The sequence below is a fragment of the Narcine bancroftii genome, chromosome 3 (assembly GCF_036971445.1).
Source record: "Narcine bancroftii isolate sNarBan1 chromosome 3, sNarBan1.hap1, whole genome shotgun sequence".
Classification (NCBI taxonomy): Eukaryota; Metazoa; Chordata; class Chondrichthyes; order Torpediniformes; family Narcinidae; genus Narcine; species Narcine bancroftii.
Window position 1 is genome coordinate 243,328,684 of NC_091471.1, and position 17,273 is coordinate 243,345,956.

Below are 17,273 nucleotides of genomic sequence, written 5' to 3' on the forward strand. Positions count from 1 at the left end.
ATTTTTAAAAGATAATAAGCTCATAATACATTGATCAGGATTTAGGACAGGTTCACAATCACTCAAAGCGTCATGACATCACCGGTAGAAGGTAGAACAGTCCTAACCCCCGGATATGGCTCCTTGCAAGTGTGAAAGCGTTCAGTGCCCCAGTTTGGAGCGGTCAGGTGTGAAAAGCCAAACCCCCAATTCCTAGCCCAAAACACTGAACGGCCAATTTAGTGGGATGCAAGTGTGAAAGGCGCTCGCGTTTCTTGTATCTGCCACACTTCAGAAGTACTGCACCTCACTGGCTTTTAATCGACTCATCCAAAGGTGTGAAAGCCACTTTGGAAATTGGTGGCAGCTATTTTGTGCAGCTAACTGTGATTTGATAGAGAAAATTTTTTTTAAAAAAAGATAGAATTTGCATGATTTTACTGGTCTGAAGAATGTCAGACATCTTGGCATTGGTCGTTCACACAGGAATGACCAAAACACAAAGTCTACGCCTCCTTGCGCAGGTTTAGGCAGCAAACCGGAAGTGCGGAATTAAGAGGCAGGATTTGCAATGTGCGTCATTGATACATGCTGTTCACTAACCAGTTGTTCATGGAATATCTGCAGTTCACTTTAGACTGCAGGCATTCTGGGAAAGTTATTAGGAGTCTGGGAGGTAAAATATCGGAATGGGAATGAGTCATTATTCCCATTCAGATCTTTTTACACAGACTGCATTCCAGGAAATTGGGAATAATTTCCTGGAACGCAGTGGCTGCATGAAAAAAAACACACAAGACTGCAGATCCTTGAATCTTGAAGAACAAGGAACTCAGCAGGTCAGGCAGCATCCATGGGTAGAAATGGTCGGTCAACATTTCAGGCTGGAACTCTATCGAGACTGAACTGGGCAAGGATCATCCTCGGTTGACCTTTCTCGTGGTGTCCTCTGAATACGCCAGTAATAACTGCAAAGCATGATTGAGGGGGAGCACATAGGTGATCTGCTTTGCATGTCTTTATATGCATTGCTCACATCAGCCCTCTTCCAATACAGTCATGAGTCGCTTAATGTTGTGAAATAGGACATTATATAGCAAAGCCCACCTCACTGACAAAAGACAAAGGAGGAAAAACCCAACACCCAACCCCAACCAACCAATTTTCCCTGCAGCCGCTGCAACCGTGTCTGCCTGTCCCCCATCGGACTTGTCAGCCACAAACGAGCCTGCAGCTGACATGGACATTTTACCCCCTCCATAAATCTTTGTCCGTGAAGCCAAGCCAAAGAAAGAAAAGAAGAATGGAAGGAATATTGTAGTGTACCTGTATTGACCAAATAGCAAGATAGTGTAGATAGAGTATGTATTTCAGCTAATGGCTAATGCATATGGCAAGGTAATATATGGGTTAAATAGGTTAACACCAACTAGAATACATTGTAGTCCAATACATATGCTAATATGTAATCTGTATTTACTACAATTGGAGCTTGGAGGGCGAATGTAGTGTTGGGTGAATCTGGAAGTTGTTGCTGGTACAGTTTTGTGACGTCCGGTTACATCTGCTACATCCCATTCTCTGATTGGGACTTTTGAACTCTATAACCTTATGGGATATGCAGTCAGGCATTGGCCGAACAGACATTATGAAGCACATGGCTGGATTGTTCTTTGGGTGCCCATTATGAAAATTTCCATCAATAGTGCCGAGTTCCAGAGGTGAAAAGGGATTCATTCACAGATGGGTAGAATTTGCAACATTCGGACAATGAGAATGAAGGCAGAGGTTGTCTCCTGGCAGGAGAGTGTGTTCAGGAAGGGAATCAGCGTAGATATTCTGTCCTGTTCGACAGAAAAGAATGAAAGGAGAATTTTGCTATCAGTTTGGAACAATGTGAAAGGAGGGTGCTGAAATTCTTCCAGAAATGAGAAATCTTAGTTCCAGGGAGAAACATTAGGGTTGTTCTCCTTGGAGCAGCTGAGGTGGAGAGGGAACACGATGGGGATGTTTTAAACCATTATGGGGGTGCAGACTTCCATAGGATAATCACATCACACGATCAACAGAAGGCTGCCGCAGTGAGAGAATTACCTGGCAGGAGTGGTGTTAAATAACTGGAATTAAGGGACTATTTTTATTTAAATCTCCCCATTGACCTCTGCAAGAATCTAATATTAGGCCACAAGGCTTCTGAGGTCTAAGCACATTAACATGCATAAGCTGCTTTCTTCTCTGTTCAGAGTCATCCGACAGGTACAGAGTTGGAATTAAAATGTCTGTTTGTATTTAACACATTCAACTTGTTGCCTTTCTGTTTGTGGTACGTTATTAGTCCCTTTTAAACCGAAGCACCTGGGTAGCCCTCCCAGGACCCAGGTGTTATTACCGGGGCTGGAAGCACCTTTCAAATCGGGGGGGGGGGGGGGGGGGGTGGGGGGAGGGAGAAAATAGACCCATTAAATTGCCAACCCGGCGATTTAACGGGGATCCTGCCTCTGCAATGACATGTCATGCACTCACCGGAAGTACTGCCGGGTTCAGATGCTGGCTGCCTGGTGATGCACGCATGCAAGTGCTGATGTCACCAGAATAAGTAGGTCAGCCATTTTCCTGTTCAAATAGCCTGTGGATAGGACCTGGGTAAGTTCAGCTGGGTTCCCTGACTACCTCGGAGGTAGGTCAGGGACCAGTTTGGGTTCTGACGGGATTGACCCTTTCTAACTGCCGCGTAACTGGTTAATTGTCTGGTTAACCTCATTTTACACAAAGTTTGAAAGGGCCCTAGTGAAGCAGACAAAATTAAAAGATGTATGGGCTATGAAAGAAAGAACCTGTCTGATTTTTTAGCAAGGCAACAGAGGTTTAAGTTAATTGTTAGAATCATTCCTGGGGTGTTTAAGAGTGATTTTCTTCCCCAGAGTTTGGCATTCACTGTCTGAAAGGACAATGGGGGTGGACATCCTTTGGCATTCCTCCCACCCCAGAAAACTTAGGAATTATTCCCAAAAAAATTGGCATATTTACTTCCTGAGTTGTGGAGTTTGTCAGAGGGAGAACAAATATTCATTAGGCCTGTGTCTTACAGAATGGCTATGGTCATTTTACACTGCAGCCACTCCGTAAAAATGTGTAGGGGTCCCAGTGGAAAAATTACAATTTTTTTTTTAAACCACTGCCACCGGAGCAGAACATTTCTTGGAGTTTTCTGCTCTTCAGCGGCCGTGTAAAAGTATCTCGACTCATTTAATTGGGAATTGGATGGGCACTGGAAAGGCTACAACCTCCAAGACACCTCATTTCTTCCATTTCTGAACAACATGCCCACAACGAGATCCTTCTGTACTACGAATTTCCATGATTCAAGTGCAGGCACCAGACCTGGCAGTGGAAGCAGTTTCTTCCCTATTCACTCTATTAAAACACCTCATGTTTACATTATTTTTAAATTTGATTTTTTTTTTTAATTTTTAAAATTTAAATTGAGACATGTAGCACGGTAACAGGCCCTTTTGGCCCACGAGCCCATGTTGCCTGATTAGCCAACAACTCTGTACATTTTTGGATGGTGAAATGAAACCCACAAACATGAGGAGAACATGCAAACTCCTTACAGACAACACCAGATTTGAACCTGGGTCACTGGCACTGTAATAGCGTTATGCTAACCATGCTGCCATCAGTTTGCCATTGCAACTCATCAAATCTTGCTGCAGTCATCTCCGTTCCCTTGCCTCAGAAATGTTGAGAGAAAGGGACCAAACATAGGCAAATGGGGCCAGCTCAGATTGGTTAGCATGAAGATCTTGGGCCAAAGGGCCTGTTTCCTTCCTGTATGCCTCTGTACCTCCACGTGAAAGAGGCAAGTTTTACATCCATCATCTCCACCCATCCTCTATACACATCTCTGGATCCCCAGTCACATTGGCTTATTGGGTTAAAATAAATTTCAAATTTATTAATAATTTTATTCAGTAATTATTTATTAAATAATAAAATTTTTAAAGTTCTAAAGGGATAGCACGGTTGGCATAGCAATTAGTGCAGCACCTTTACAACTCCAGCAGTCGGGACCAGACCCGAGTTCAAATCCCATGCTGCAAAAAGTTTGCACCTTCTCCCTTTGTCTGCATGGGTTTCCTACCACCATTCAAAACGTACTTGGGGAGGGGGGGAGGTTCATGGGGTGTAAATTGGGCAGCACGGACATATGGGCCGAAATAGCCTGTTGCCATGCTATATGCCTCAATTTAAATATTTTGTTCTGAGCCAGTGGATGCATTTAAAGCAGTAAAATCAATGTACTGCTTATGGACATCAATTGCTCAAGCAATTCCATTAACTCTAACCCATGATTTATAATCCAATGGCCTGATACAAATTCTGTATAAATGATCTGCATTTAAGATTTTGCTTTTGCTCTTATTCCTCAAACTTGCTTGTCAGGCTGGCCCTCTCCTTGAGACAAGGGAGAGGCTAGATTGTGGGGGTTGGGTAGCTTCTGGTTAGAGTATTTGAATTGCAATATACTGTAGTCCAATGGATAAGAGGGGAGAATGCTGCCAATAGCCACTAAACCTTAAATTTTATTTACAACACGGCAGAAGCCAATTCCAGCCATTTAAATCCATGCTGCCCAATTACAGCCAAATCAACCCCCATACATTTTGGAGGGTGGAAGGGAACCAAAGAAACTCATGTAGGTCACAGGGAGAACATACAAAGTCCTGACAGACATCACCAGGTTCGAACCTGGGTCGCTGGTGTTGTAAGACCATCATGCTAACTGTACTGCCCAATCAATCTGAAAGTCAAGGGAAAACCCATCATATCAGTAGATCGCCTCCATTTCCAGTCCACTCTGGGCAGCTTTTAGCCAAAAGAATTGCCTTCAGTGATATCATAACGAGGAATAGCACAGTGGATAGTGCCACTGCCACGCAGCTCCAGGGATCTGGGTTCGATCCTGATTTCCGGAATTGTCTATATGGAGTTTGCCTGTTCTCCCTTTGACTTGCATGGGAATCCTCCTGGACCTTGGACAGAGCCCGCTCGAGTTTTGGTCACCTTACTACAGGAAGGATGTGGATGCTTTGGAGAGGGTGCAGAGGAGATTCACAAGGATGTTGCTTGGATTGGAAAGTATGCCCTGAGGATAGGTCGAGTTAATTTGGTCTTTGCACAAGATGAGAGGTGTTAGTCCTTTTCTCCCTGGCTAACCTGTAAATTGGCTGTTCAATAAACCAGTTAAAGAACCCTTTTTTGGCATTCCCACTGGACCACTATTAACCGGTTCTCTGCATCCTTTCATTCCCACCACCAGGCATCCCTGGGGAGAGGGACACCTCTCCTCCACTGGTGACATCTGAGGGAATGCATCTGCTAATTATCTTGTATTTAAAGAAAATTAATCATGCCTAATCATTATGTACAGCCCAGTATGAGCCCTCCAGTCCCTGTTGTTGGGCCGACCTACAGAAAAAGGTAAATTTATAAAGGATTGAAGAAATGGTAGCAACAATGAGAACGTGCAAGAGAGAGTGTGCACGAGAGCATGCGAGAACAATGGCGTACCTGCCCTCCCAGAATCCTGTGTGGCAGACAAACCCCCTCCATGAGTGCATCGTGCATACAGCCCTTTAAGCCTTTGGTATCTGTCTGAATGGCTTTTAAATGCTGTAATTTCCCCCACTTCCACAGCTTCCTATGGCAGCTCCTCCCATTTCCCTACCACCTTCTGGTCCCTTTGAAACCTTAAATCTCACCTCAAATCTATGGCCTCTGATTTAGAGTCCCTTGCCTTGGGGAAAAAGACTATTGAAGCCTCTATGATTTAAAAAAAACCTCTACAAGAACACCCCCCCCCCCCCCCCCCACCATTATCTACCAACACACCAGAGCCAAAATTCTCAGTCTATCCAGCCTCTCCATATAATTCAAGCCTACCAGTCCACTAACGTTCTCGTGAATCTGTGGTTGATTTTTAACTGAACAGACCAACAGGTCGCTCAGTTCAAGAGTGATCCATTTCTGTGTCCCCATGAATAAATATAGAAATTATCCAGAGAAGGAAAGCACTTTGAAAATTAGAAGCAGATCAATAGTGACTTTCACTAAAAGACATTAGAGCAGAGAAACATTTGCTGTAGCGCTAGGATATAAATTCAAATAATTAAATACATCGAGCTGAGAATAAAACAGTGGGATTGTCATAAAGACTCATTGGGTTCATTAGCGTCCTTCAAGGAAGGGAAATCTTGTTCACGCTCATCTGTGGGTGATTTGAGACCCACAGCAAAGCAGAAGATTCTCAATGGTCTCCCAAATTCAAGGGGTCATTAAGAGGTGGACAATAAAGGCAGGAGTAGCCAGTCATTTCCACACTCCATGAACAATTAAGAGGAACCGTAGGGATGGATAAAACAGGCTAGTGGGTCTGGTCAGATAGCCCTTTCAAGAGTAGGTCTACTGAGCTAGCATTCTCTGCTCTCATTTCAATGCAGTAACCCAAACCAACAACAAATATCAGTTCCCCCATCATCGGGAGAATTGGTTTTATTAAACCAGGATCTGTTGTTCTGAGAAGTGCTCGGATCTCTTTAAACAGAGATTAGCCAGCAAAAAAGGTTTAAGCCTATGATTTGGCCCAGCAACGAGTTTAAAAATTCAGATCCCAGCTAGGGAAGAAACAGTTTGTAAGAAAAGCTGTTGAAGATTACACTGGTGAATTATAATGATAGTACAACTCAAGCAAAATACCTTTCAAAGTTGTCCAGCTGTGACTGACAGGAACCAGAGGTCGATGTTAACGCCATCTGGTTGGAGAGTGCACAGACTCTACAAAGGCTCCCCTACTTACAATGGTTCAGCTTACAGCTCTCCCCCCGCCCCGAAGTTGCAATGGATCAAATCCGTACTTTCAGTTTGGAATTTCATTCTGTTCCTGTGCATGCTCTCTCATGATGTTGGACAATGGCAGCGTTGTACGAGAATATCATACAGCATACTCTCGCGCATTATTTTTTTTCCCCCAGAGTGGAAACAAAGGCATTCAAAAATTTTCTGTATTAAAATGGTAGGTGTGGTGTTCTTTATCGACTTACGATTTTTTCGGACTGATGATGGGTGTGCCAAAACGTAACCCCATTGCAAGTTGAGGGGCACCTGTATTCCAAACTTGGTCACAGAAAATGATTACTGAACAGACCAGATCTAGTCCACTGGGTCACATTTTCCTTGGGTGGGGAGAAAAATTGCACCTGATCTTTTAGGAATCTCTGGGGCAAAACAGAATTTGGGGTGGCATTGAGAACCTAGAGCACAAACAACAGAAGCAAGAGAACCCCCCCCCCCCCCCCACACCTTGTGAATGACAGAAATGCCACACCACCCATTCACTCCTTCAGGCACTTTAATGATCCATCTGTATGCTTCCCCCAGCGGCCTCAGGAACCTTAGAAGAGATTGTGCCAAGGGGGGAAAAAAAGCACCAAATATATTTCAAGACATAATTGATAAGAGTTTTCAGAATATCAAAGCAAGTTTCAAAGAATTTTGAGAAATGTCCATTTCATTCTTGCATAACCAAGATTTAAGATGATTAAAGTTATTGTAATGTAAGAAAGAGGGTAATATTACACAGAATTTGCTTTCATCTCTCCTAAGGCAGACAGATTTGCCATTGGCAGAAGTTGACTGAATCACCTCTTGCAGTCAAAGAGAAGCAAAAGAGAGATCCCTCAGAGTCACTGAGGGCCCGTGGATTTGCCTGCAGGGTTTCTGCAGCCACACAGGGTTCAGTCCAAACCACTTAGCAGCCAGAGTTCCAGCTCCGAACCTCCGACACGATTAGGAACCCTTCAGTGCCCTCGGCACCCTCTCGCATCCCAGATCTGATCCCTTGGTGAATTTGCAAGTCCACCACACCAAGTTGGCAATGGCTCGATCCATTGCCAGCAGGTGGCAGCACTTTGAAGTATCCAGCAATCAGGACACACAATGACCACCAGGTTTGCATGTCTATCTTGGGGTGTTTCTGTGGCACTGCACAGCTGAACTTGCCAAGGATTGTCAGCACAAATTCAAGATCTGTCCCTCAGCTCTGGGTGTACTGCATTCTCATTGGCCGTTATGAAACTGCTAGAAAACAGACTGGAGGCTTTGATCAGAGTCAAAAGCCTCCCTATCCCAAGGAGCTTCCTTGGTAGTGTACTGAAGCATCAACACTGTGGCACGGCTGGTAGAGTGACTACATTACAGTGCCGGTGACCTAGGTTCAACCCAAAACTTGGCTGCTCTCCGTGTGGAGTTTGCACAATTCTCCCTGTGACTGCTTAGGTTTCCTCCAAATGACATACATACAGCACAGTAACAGGCCCCCAAGCCACCCAATTCTCAAGAGGCCTACAACTCCTGGTAGATTTTGAAAGTTGGGAGGAAACCCCACGTAGACATGAGAGAACGTACAAACTCCATACAGACAGCGTGGGATTCAAACCTGGTCCTAACAGCATCACACTAACTGCAACACCAACTGTGCAGTGGGATCGGGGCAGCTAGCGGGGGCCAGCCCAATGCTATTACAGGACCAATGAGCCCAGGTTCGAATCTGGCTCTGTCTACAAAAAGTTCATACAGTCTCCCCGTGTCTGTGTGGGTTTTCGCTGGGAGTTCGGTTTCCTCCACCTGCCAAAGTCTATGGAGTTTTATTTATTTAATTTTACATTTTTTAAATTTAGACATACAGCACAGTATTAGGCCCTTCCGGCCCACAAGGGGGCCGTGCTGCCCAATTACACCCATTTGACCTATAACCCCTGGTATGTTTTTGAAAGGGGTTATAGATTAATTGGTGTCTAATTGGGTGAACCTTCACTTAAAACAGTGGTTTTCAATTTTTCCCCCACTCACATACCATCTTAAGTAATCCCTGTGCCATCGGCGCTCTGTGAATAGTAAGGGATTGCTTAAGATGGTCTGTGGGTGGAAAAAAAATGTTTGAAACCCACTATTTTAATCATCCCTAATGGACTCGTTATGTGCATGGTTTCATAACTCCAAAGGAAATGGGCCAATGACCATTTTTCTCAAGCCAAATATTTCAGTAACAATTGGGCCTGGAGCAGTGGTTCTCAACCTTCCCTTCCCACCCACACCCCACCTTAAGCAATCCTTTACTAATCACAGTGCGCCGATGGCATAGGGATTACTTAAAGTGGGATGTGAGCGGAAAAAGAAATGCTGAGAACCACTGCTCTAGACCCAATTGTTAAAATTGACATTGGCCCATTTCCTTTGGAGTTATGAAACCATGCACATAACAAGTCCATGGGGTACATCAGATGCAAAAGCTTAAAATATTCAGAACAAAGCAAACTTTAAGGATGATCTTTTAAAAACCCAACTTTTGAAAGACTGTGGCATAAAACGTTGTAGTTTTAATGAAGCCATGTATCTACAACCAGAAAATACAGTTGGCAACAGCAAAAGATGGAGAGGGGACAACACTGACATTTTGTGATTTGTAACCAATGATTACTGTAATTAGAAATAATGAGAGACGACACTGCACAGGAAAACTACCCAAGCAGCATTAACCAAAGAAACTTCATGGCAAATAGGATGTCAGTGTGGATTATTACTGAAAAATGTCCAAGGATAGTAACCTGAGGCCCTGCAGACATGATCATGTTGAACCATCTATCATGTTGTTTATTACTCCATTTCTAAGCCATGGGGAATGAGGTGTAAAACTTCCAATTCAGACTGAAGTGATGAGATGGTTTAGCCCAGCCATTCGCAGCCTTTTTTGCAACTCTGCTGAAGGTTTACGAGTCCCCTTCCCTTTGAAGCAGTCGAATTTGGTTGGTTTCTTTTCTCCTTCCAACTACACAAAACACGTTTCAAAAAAAAAATTATGATTTCAGTCAGTGTCCTGCCCTACTTATATGTGCTGTGAACCCCACCCCTGGGAAGTGTAACCCCCATTGAGAATGGCTGATGTAGAATGTACCACCATTCAGTGGGTGGATTTGAACTTCCAGAATCTTGGCAGGTAGTGACAAAAGCCCATCTCACTCTCAAAGGGCAGAAAACTAGGACTTGGAACACAACAGCATAGTACAGGCCCTTCAGCCCTCGTTGTTGTGGTGACCCATATGCACAAAAGAACAAGTCAATTTACTAGTTTAAAAAAAAAACTAGAGCAGATGAAATAAAAATGGAGGCAAATTTTTCCAATAAAAATGTCATTAGAACATTACAGCACAGTGTACGCCCTTCGGCCATCAATGTTGCGCTGACCTATATATTCCTACAAAACCAAAGCTAAACCTTTCCTACTTAGTAACCCTCCATTTTTTCTTTCTTCCATGTGCCGGTTTAAAAATCCCATAAATTCCCCTAATGTTTCATCATCCACTACCATAAGTACCTCTATTGCCTCCCCCAAGCTTTCCTCCCCCCCAAGCTTTCCTCCCCCCAAGCTTTCCTCCCCCCAAGCTTTCCTCCCCCCAAGCTTTCCTCCCCCCAAGCTTTCCTCCCCCCAAGCTTTCCTCCCCCAAGCTTTCCTCCCCCCAAGCTTTCCTCCCCCCAAGCTTTCCTCCCCCCAAGCTTTCCTCCCCCCAAGCTTTCCTCCCCCCAAGCTTTCCTCCCCCCAAGCTTTCCTCCCCCCAAGCTTTCCTCCCCCCAAGCTTTCCTCCCCCCAAGCTTTCCTCCCCCCAAGCTTTCCTCCCCCCAAGCTTTCCTCCCCCCAAGCTTTCCTCCCCCAAGCTTTCCTCCCCCAAGCTTTGTACAGATGTCCTCTGGTGTTCACTCCTCCACCTTGGGAAACCAGCACTGGCTCTAGGCCTCTCATAACCTCTATTGAGACACCCCTCCTCCTTCTTCGCTTCAAAGAGAAATGACGGGTTGCAATGTTCTTGCCATCAGTAGCTCAGAAGGCGGATGGATCTTTCTGTGCCCTTGGAATCCTGAAATTCGATTCGTGAATGAGATTGAATTTTCCAAGTGACTATGTCTCTTCACACCATTTAATATGAAAATATAGTAAAACCCTGTTATCCAGAATTCAAGCAACTGCTTAAAAAAAATTGTAGAAAATAAATAGGTAAAAAACATGGTGAAGTTTAAAATTGGCATGCCTCACCATTAGTTCACCAATCACACAATAAGATCTCAAACAACTGGAAAGTTCACTTATCTGGCATCACCAACCCCTCTCCCCCCCCACAGGTGCTGGATATCAGGGGTTTTACTGCAGTATTTTCCAGTATTAATAATGCTTTGGCTGTGCACAAACAACTGCCAGGTTTATTGCACTCAAGAGTAATGATAGATCATTTGGAAGTCACTTTAAAATTGCAAGAATTTATTTTGTTCCATAATGGAATCTGAGAATTAACCCAACCATTAAACTCGACACCTGCATTTTGAGTGCAGTCTCCTCCACATTCCTGGAAATAAGTTTGAGCATTCTTAATCTAGTTCTTGCTCGCGATCAAGCCATGTTACAAAATGTTCCTTCCTTCTGGTATCAGCCTGCTTGGTAATTCAAAGAAACAACTGTTGGCCCTGATCCATTTCCCATGCCAACCTGACACAGAGTATCTTTATTATGTTGGACAGTGTGGGAATTTTGGTTGTTAGTCAACCATCTTAACTATTTCAGTTTCAGCAGGGATGGCCTGGCTGGCTGAACTGCACCAATGCACCTACATCCCCAGGTGGTTAATTTGAACTTGGGTTCCTGGAAATTTGGGAGGAAGAATATCTTGGAACTGGGCAAGGCCCAAACCCCACTGCAGGACTACATTTACTAATGTGGTGAACAAGTCAAACCTGACATATCATTTGAGACTTTGTGAATTTTAGTTCCAGATTTATTATTAGAGTACATACATGATATCACATACAACCCCAAGATTCTTTATCCTGCAGGTGAGGCAGTATTACCACTAATTGTTAGTGTAAAAAATCTGTACACATTGTTTACATTTCTTTATTTGTTAGCACGTGTACAAACTGTGTAATTCCGAGAGGAAAAAACAAATGGCAAAAGTAAAAGTCCTTAAATGAGTCCCTGATTGAGTTTGTTGTTGAGGAGTCTGATGGTGGAGGGGGAGCAGCTGTTCCTGATCCTGGTAGCACGAGTCTTGTGGCATCTACACCTCTTTCCTGATGGCAGCGGTGAGAATCGAGCGCGTGCTGGGTGGTGTGTGTCTTTGAGGATTGCTGCTGCCCTTCGACGGCAGCGTTTCCCCGTAGATGTTCTCGACAGTGGGGAGGGCTTTGCCTGTGCTGGCCAGAGTTGCATCCACTGCCTTTTGAAGGGCTTTACGCTCAGGGGTATTGGGTGTCCCCATAACAGACCAGTGATGCAGCGGCCAGCACACTTTCCACCGCACATCCGTAGAAATTTGCCAGGGTTTCCGATGTCATACTCCTGAGGGAGTAGAGGTGCTGAAGTGCTTTCATCGTGATGCCATTAGTGCATTAAATCAGCTGTTTGTTTGAATTATAGATGCTTGCTGCTCAGTGGATTCCAGTAACAAGATGACTACCTCACCCGAGATCGCATCCTGGAACACATGTGGACTCTTAAGTGAAACGTGAGTGCATTTAAAAGCAGGAAATTGCTTTAAAGGGAACTTTTCAATGGGTTGGCAGAGGTGAATTGGATGAGTTTCTCTTTCAGTTGGCAGAGGTGAAGAATGTTTACAGAGAATGGACCCATTTTATTGTAGAAAACGATACAAAATTGGATGGATGCATGGATAGGATAACATTTATTGGCAAAAAAAGTTGAATCAAGGCAACATACAGCAATATGCACAAAACTGAAAGTCCATTTAGTGGCTTAAAAACATTCTGTTTAGAGGGGAAGAAATTAAAATTGAGAATATTTTCCAATAAAAACAGGCATTCCATCACAATACACCCCCCCCCCCTTCAATATTCGATGTTGTGCGGACTTGTAGATTCCTACTAAAAAAGGTATTAAATCCTCCCTACCTCATAGCCCTGTTTTTCTGTCATCCATGTGCCTGTCTAAGAGCCTCTTAAATGCCCATAATGTTTCAGCCTCCCACCACCATTCCAGGAGAGACATCAGGACCCCTGATCTCTCCCCTCCCTTCATTTTGTACAGATGTCCTCTGGTGTTTGCTTCTCCTGCCCTTAGAAAAGGGTGCCAACTCTCAACCTCACCTCTGCCTCTCAGAATCCTGTAGACCTCTATTAGGTCACCTCTCCACCCTTCTTCGCTCAAAAGGGAAAAAGTCCTAGCTCTGCTAAACTTGCCTCATAAGACAAGGTGGATATCCTCTGCATCCTCTCCTACAATGAGATGGCCAGAACTGAACACAATACTCCAAGTGTGGTCTTACCAGAGATTTATAGAGTTGCAACATGTCCTCTCAATCTCAATTCCCCGACTAATAAAGCCCAGCATCCCATAAGCCTCTTTAATTAATGGATTTGGAGCCCAACATACCTCTGTTCTTCCACAACAAGTATCAGGTTAGACCTTCCAAAATGCATCACCTCACATTTTATTGGATTGAACGCCATCTGCACTTTTCTGCCTAACTCTGTGTCCTATATCCTTTTGTAACCTACAAAAACCTTCAACATTATAAACAACTCCTCTAACCTTATTGACCCATCCGTCCGCTTCTAGGTTATTTATAAAACTCCTCACGAGCAGGGGTCCCAGGACAGATCCCTGAGGAACTCTAGTAGATACTAGTCACTCCAGAAAAGTGCAGTGAAAGGACTGCTGCACAAGAATCAGATACAGGAACAGCCCATCAGCCCCTGCCCTTCAATAAGATCATGGCTAATTAGTTTTCTTTGTACTGCTGTCTCATGTGCCTTAATAGCTTAAAGTCTTTCAGTCAATAATCCCTGCAGCACAACCTTTCAACAAGATAAGGTCCCATTTGGTCCCACATCCAGAATTTAAATTCACTAGCTGACAGGAAATCAATGCTTTTTCAGTCATCTATTACCGTGGATCGATGGTCCGGAGTCAATACATGCTCCTGAATACTTTCATCTAGATAGAGCCATCTCATCTTCGTGCAGACAGGACAAAACTTGGCTCCCAGGCCAACTGCGGTTCATTGCCCAGTAGAACATAGTCTCTAACAATAAATTGCAATGTACATTACTCTAGATGTCTTTGCCATTTTAAACAACTACTAGACTGAATGATGCAATGTTTTTCATTGATGAAAACATTCACCTCAGTTGATTAAACTGAAGGGCTTTACGCTCGGGGGTTCAGTTGGCAGAACCAATAAGACAGAAAATAGCATTAAGGTGGACACTTGGGCCATGAACTGAATTGACTGAGAGTTGTGGAGGAAAGTTAGAGACTGCCTTGTCCCTTTCTTGATCTTTTCTCCTATTCGGCGTGGCACAGTTGGAGTAGTGGTTAGCCCAACGCCTTTACAGTGCCAGCGATTGGGACCAGACCTGGGTCCAAATCCCATGCTATCTGCAAGAAATTTGTACATTCTTCCAGAGTCTGTGTGGGTTTCCTCCGGGTGCTCTGGTTTCCTCCCATCCTTCAAAACATACCAGGGTTAATAGGGTATAAATTGGGCAGGACAGACACATTGAGCTGAAATGGCCTGTTACCATGCTGTGTGTCTAAATTTAAAAACAAATTCTTATTTTGCACTGCTTTTTGAATGAGAGTTTTATTGTATTCATTTAAATTAATATTGAAGAGCAACAGAAATATAAATGCTGACTGTAATATACAAGCCCATCAATAAACTACTGTAATGTCAACAGTTAAATTGTTCAATAGTGTCAAGAGTAATTTTGATAGAAAATGAATTTTTAATGTCACAGGGTTTTTCTGGTCTTAAAAACTCCATTTTTCTTGCAGTGCGCCTGGTTGAAAACTGCCGGGCTTAATATAGTTTGTTCCGTAACTAATATTTTTCTGTTCCGCAACCAAAATAGTTTGGCCATCCAATCTTAGTGAGATCGCTCTAACCTCTTAGAGGTGTATTGCTGGGTGGAACATAGACTGGAGGTATTGTTGATATCCAATTACTTCTTCAGCAGAAGTGTTGCAAGATGGAACATTTAATGGGTATATGTGGGAAAATTGTGATAAAGTGCCCGGTAGTTGCTACATTATGCAAATTAATTTTCTCCCCCTCCAGATGTGAGCAGTTCTTCAAACAGCTATCATGTTTCTACCACTGCTCTCCGGATGCTGCAGGCTGGGCAGATCCCAGCGTTCCTGATCGCCTTTTGAATGTACCCCTCTGTCGCAGCTTCTGCAATCAGTGGTAAGTAGTTCAAAGCTCAGAGGCTGACCACTTTTAAAAGTGGAGCCGTTCAACAGTGCCCTGTGACCAGCAACTCAATGCACCTACTGTAAATACTGTAAATCTGAGAACTGATCAAAAGGAGAGTTATCCGCAGAATCCCCAAGTCCTGACATCCCACCATCAACAAGACACAATTAGAGGTATAGTGGAACACCCTCCATTTGCTTGGAAGAGTTCATGGAAGCATTGAACATTGCAGTAGAAACAGGCCTGATGGCCCTTCTCGTCTGTGCCGAAATATTATTCTGCCCAGGGCCACTGACCAACACCCAGTTCATACCCCCTCCATGTACCTGTCCAAATTCTTAAATGTTAAAATTGAGCCCACATTCACCACTTCAGATGGCAGCTTGTTCCACACTCCCACCACTCTCTGTGTGAAGTTCCCCACAATGATTCCCCTTTCACTCTTAACCCATGTCCTCTGGTTTGTATCTCACTGAACCTCAGTGGAAAAAGTCAACCCACATTTACTTCGTCTATAGCTCTCAATTTTAAATACCTCTATCAAATCTCCCCTCATTCTTCTATGCTCCAGGAAATAAAGTCCTAATCTATTAAACTTTCCCTGGAACTCAGTTCCTGAAGTTCAGGAAACATCCAAGTAAATCTTCTCTACATTATTTCAAACTTATTGATATCTTTCCTGCAGTTAGGTGACCAAAACTGCACACAATACTCCAAATTTGGCATGACCAATGTCTTGTACAACTTTATCATAACATCCCAACTCCTGTATTCAATACTTTGATTTATGATGGCCAATATGCCAAAAAATCTCTTTATAACCCTATCCACCTGACACCACTTTCAGGGAATTGTGTATCTGTATTCCCAGACCCCTCTGTCCTACTGCACTCTTCTTCTCCAAAAAAAATACTCATGAAATTTCACACCATCCAGGACAAAGCAGGCCAATTCATTGGCAATATATCCGCTGCCCTAAGCATTCACCCCCTCTACCACTGTACATGACGACCATGTACCCTCAGCAAATTATTCAGCATGAAATGTATGAATGCAGAACCCCCTATCGACAAGTTCAAAGGAAGAAAGTGCACAAGGATTCCATTGCCCCCACCGCGGCGCCGGACCCCACCGCGGCGCCGGACCCCACCGCGGCGCCGGACCCCACCGCGGCGCCGTCATCGTTGCTGAACCTTATTCTTGGAACTTACTCCCAAAGAGCCCTCTGCAAAACCACACCCCCCCCCCCAACAAGAAGGACTGCAGCAGAAGTCTCCGGCCAAAACAAGTTATACATTTTCCCCTCCCGTTGACGCTGCAGGACCTGTCAAGTTCCTCCAGCATTTGTGTTTTTACTATTTATAAAAAAGGTCCCTTTACATTCCAATAAAATGCTGAGCGATGGGATCACCTGTAGGATTCTCCAAAAGCCGCATAGTTAGCGTGACACGTTTACACCCCAGTGGCTGGTGCTTGGAATCCCACGCTGTCTGGAAGGAGTCTGTATATTCTCCGTGTCTGTATGGGTTTCCTCCCAGCCTCATGAACATACCAGGTCAAGGTCATCTATCTGCACAAGGTTTTCTCCCAAAAGTCGAGGGATCACTTAGCCAAGTTTCAGAAAGGGAAAATGGATCCAAGCCACCCAATTACTGAACGACGGCAGGAAAGACAGACAACCACCTTCAACGATCCCCACAAGTTTAACAGGAGTGTTGCTGATGGTGTGGCTTTGCTAAAGTAATTGGTTTCGTCTTTCTAGGTACAAGGCCTGCAAAAACGATCTGACCTGCACGAGGAGCTGGAATATTGGTTTAAAGTCAAACACCTCTCAGACCAACTGTACATCTGAATGTATTCCTTATAGTAAGGTAGGAATAATGGAACATGTACATTTTGACAATCATTCTCAAAGTAAATGGGATTTGATTAGTGGGATGGCTAAATCAATTTACTTGGAATTAGAGCAGTTAG

The 17,273-nt window shown here is 44.0% G+C and overlaps 1 protein-coding gene across 1 annotated transcript in view; it reads left to right on the top strand.

The window, feature by feature from the left end:
• The window catches only part of LOC138758432 (riboflavin-binding protein-like), a 45,023-nt gene that overhangs the window by 12,567 nt on the left and 15,183 nt on the right, over positions 1-17,273 (top strand). The window contains exons 3-5 of the mRNA XM_069927341.1: positions 12,500-12,587; positions 15,162-15,290; positions 17,062-17,170. Of these exons, the coding sequence (XP_069783442.1) occupies positions 12,500-12,587; positions 15,162-15,290; positions 17,062-17,170 (326 nt within the window). The remainder of the gene's footprint in view (positions 1-12,499; positions 12,588-15,161; positions 15,291-17,061; positions 17,171-17,273) is intronic.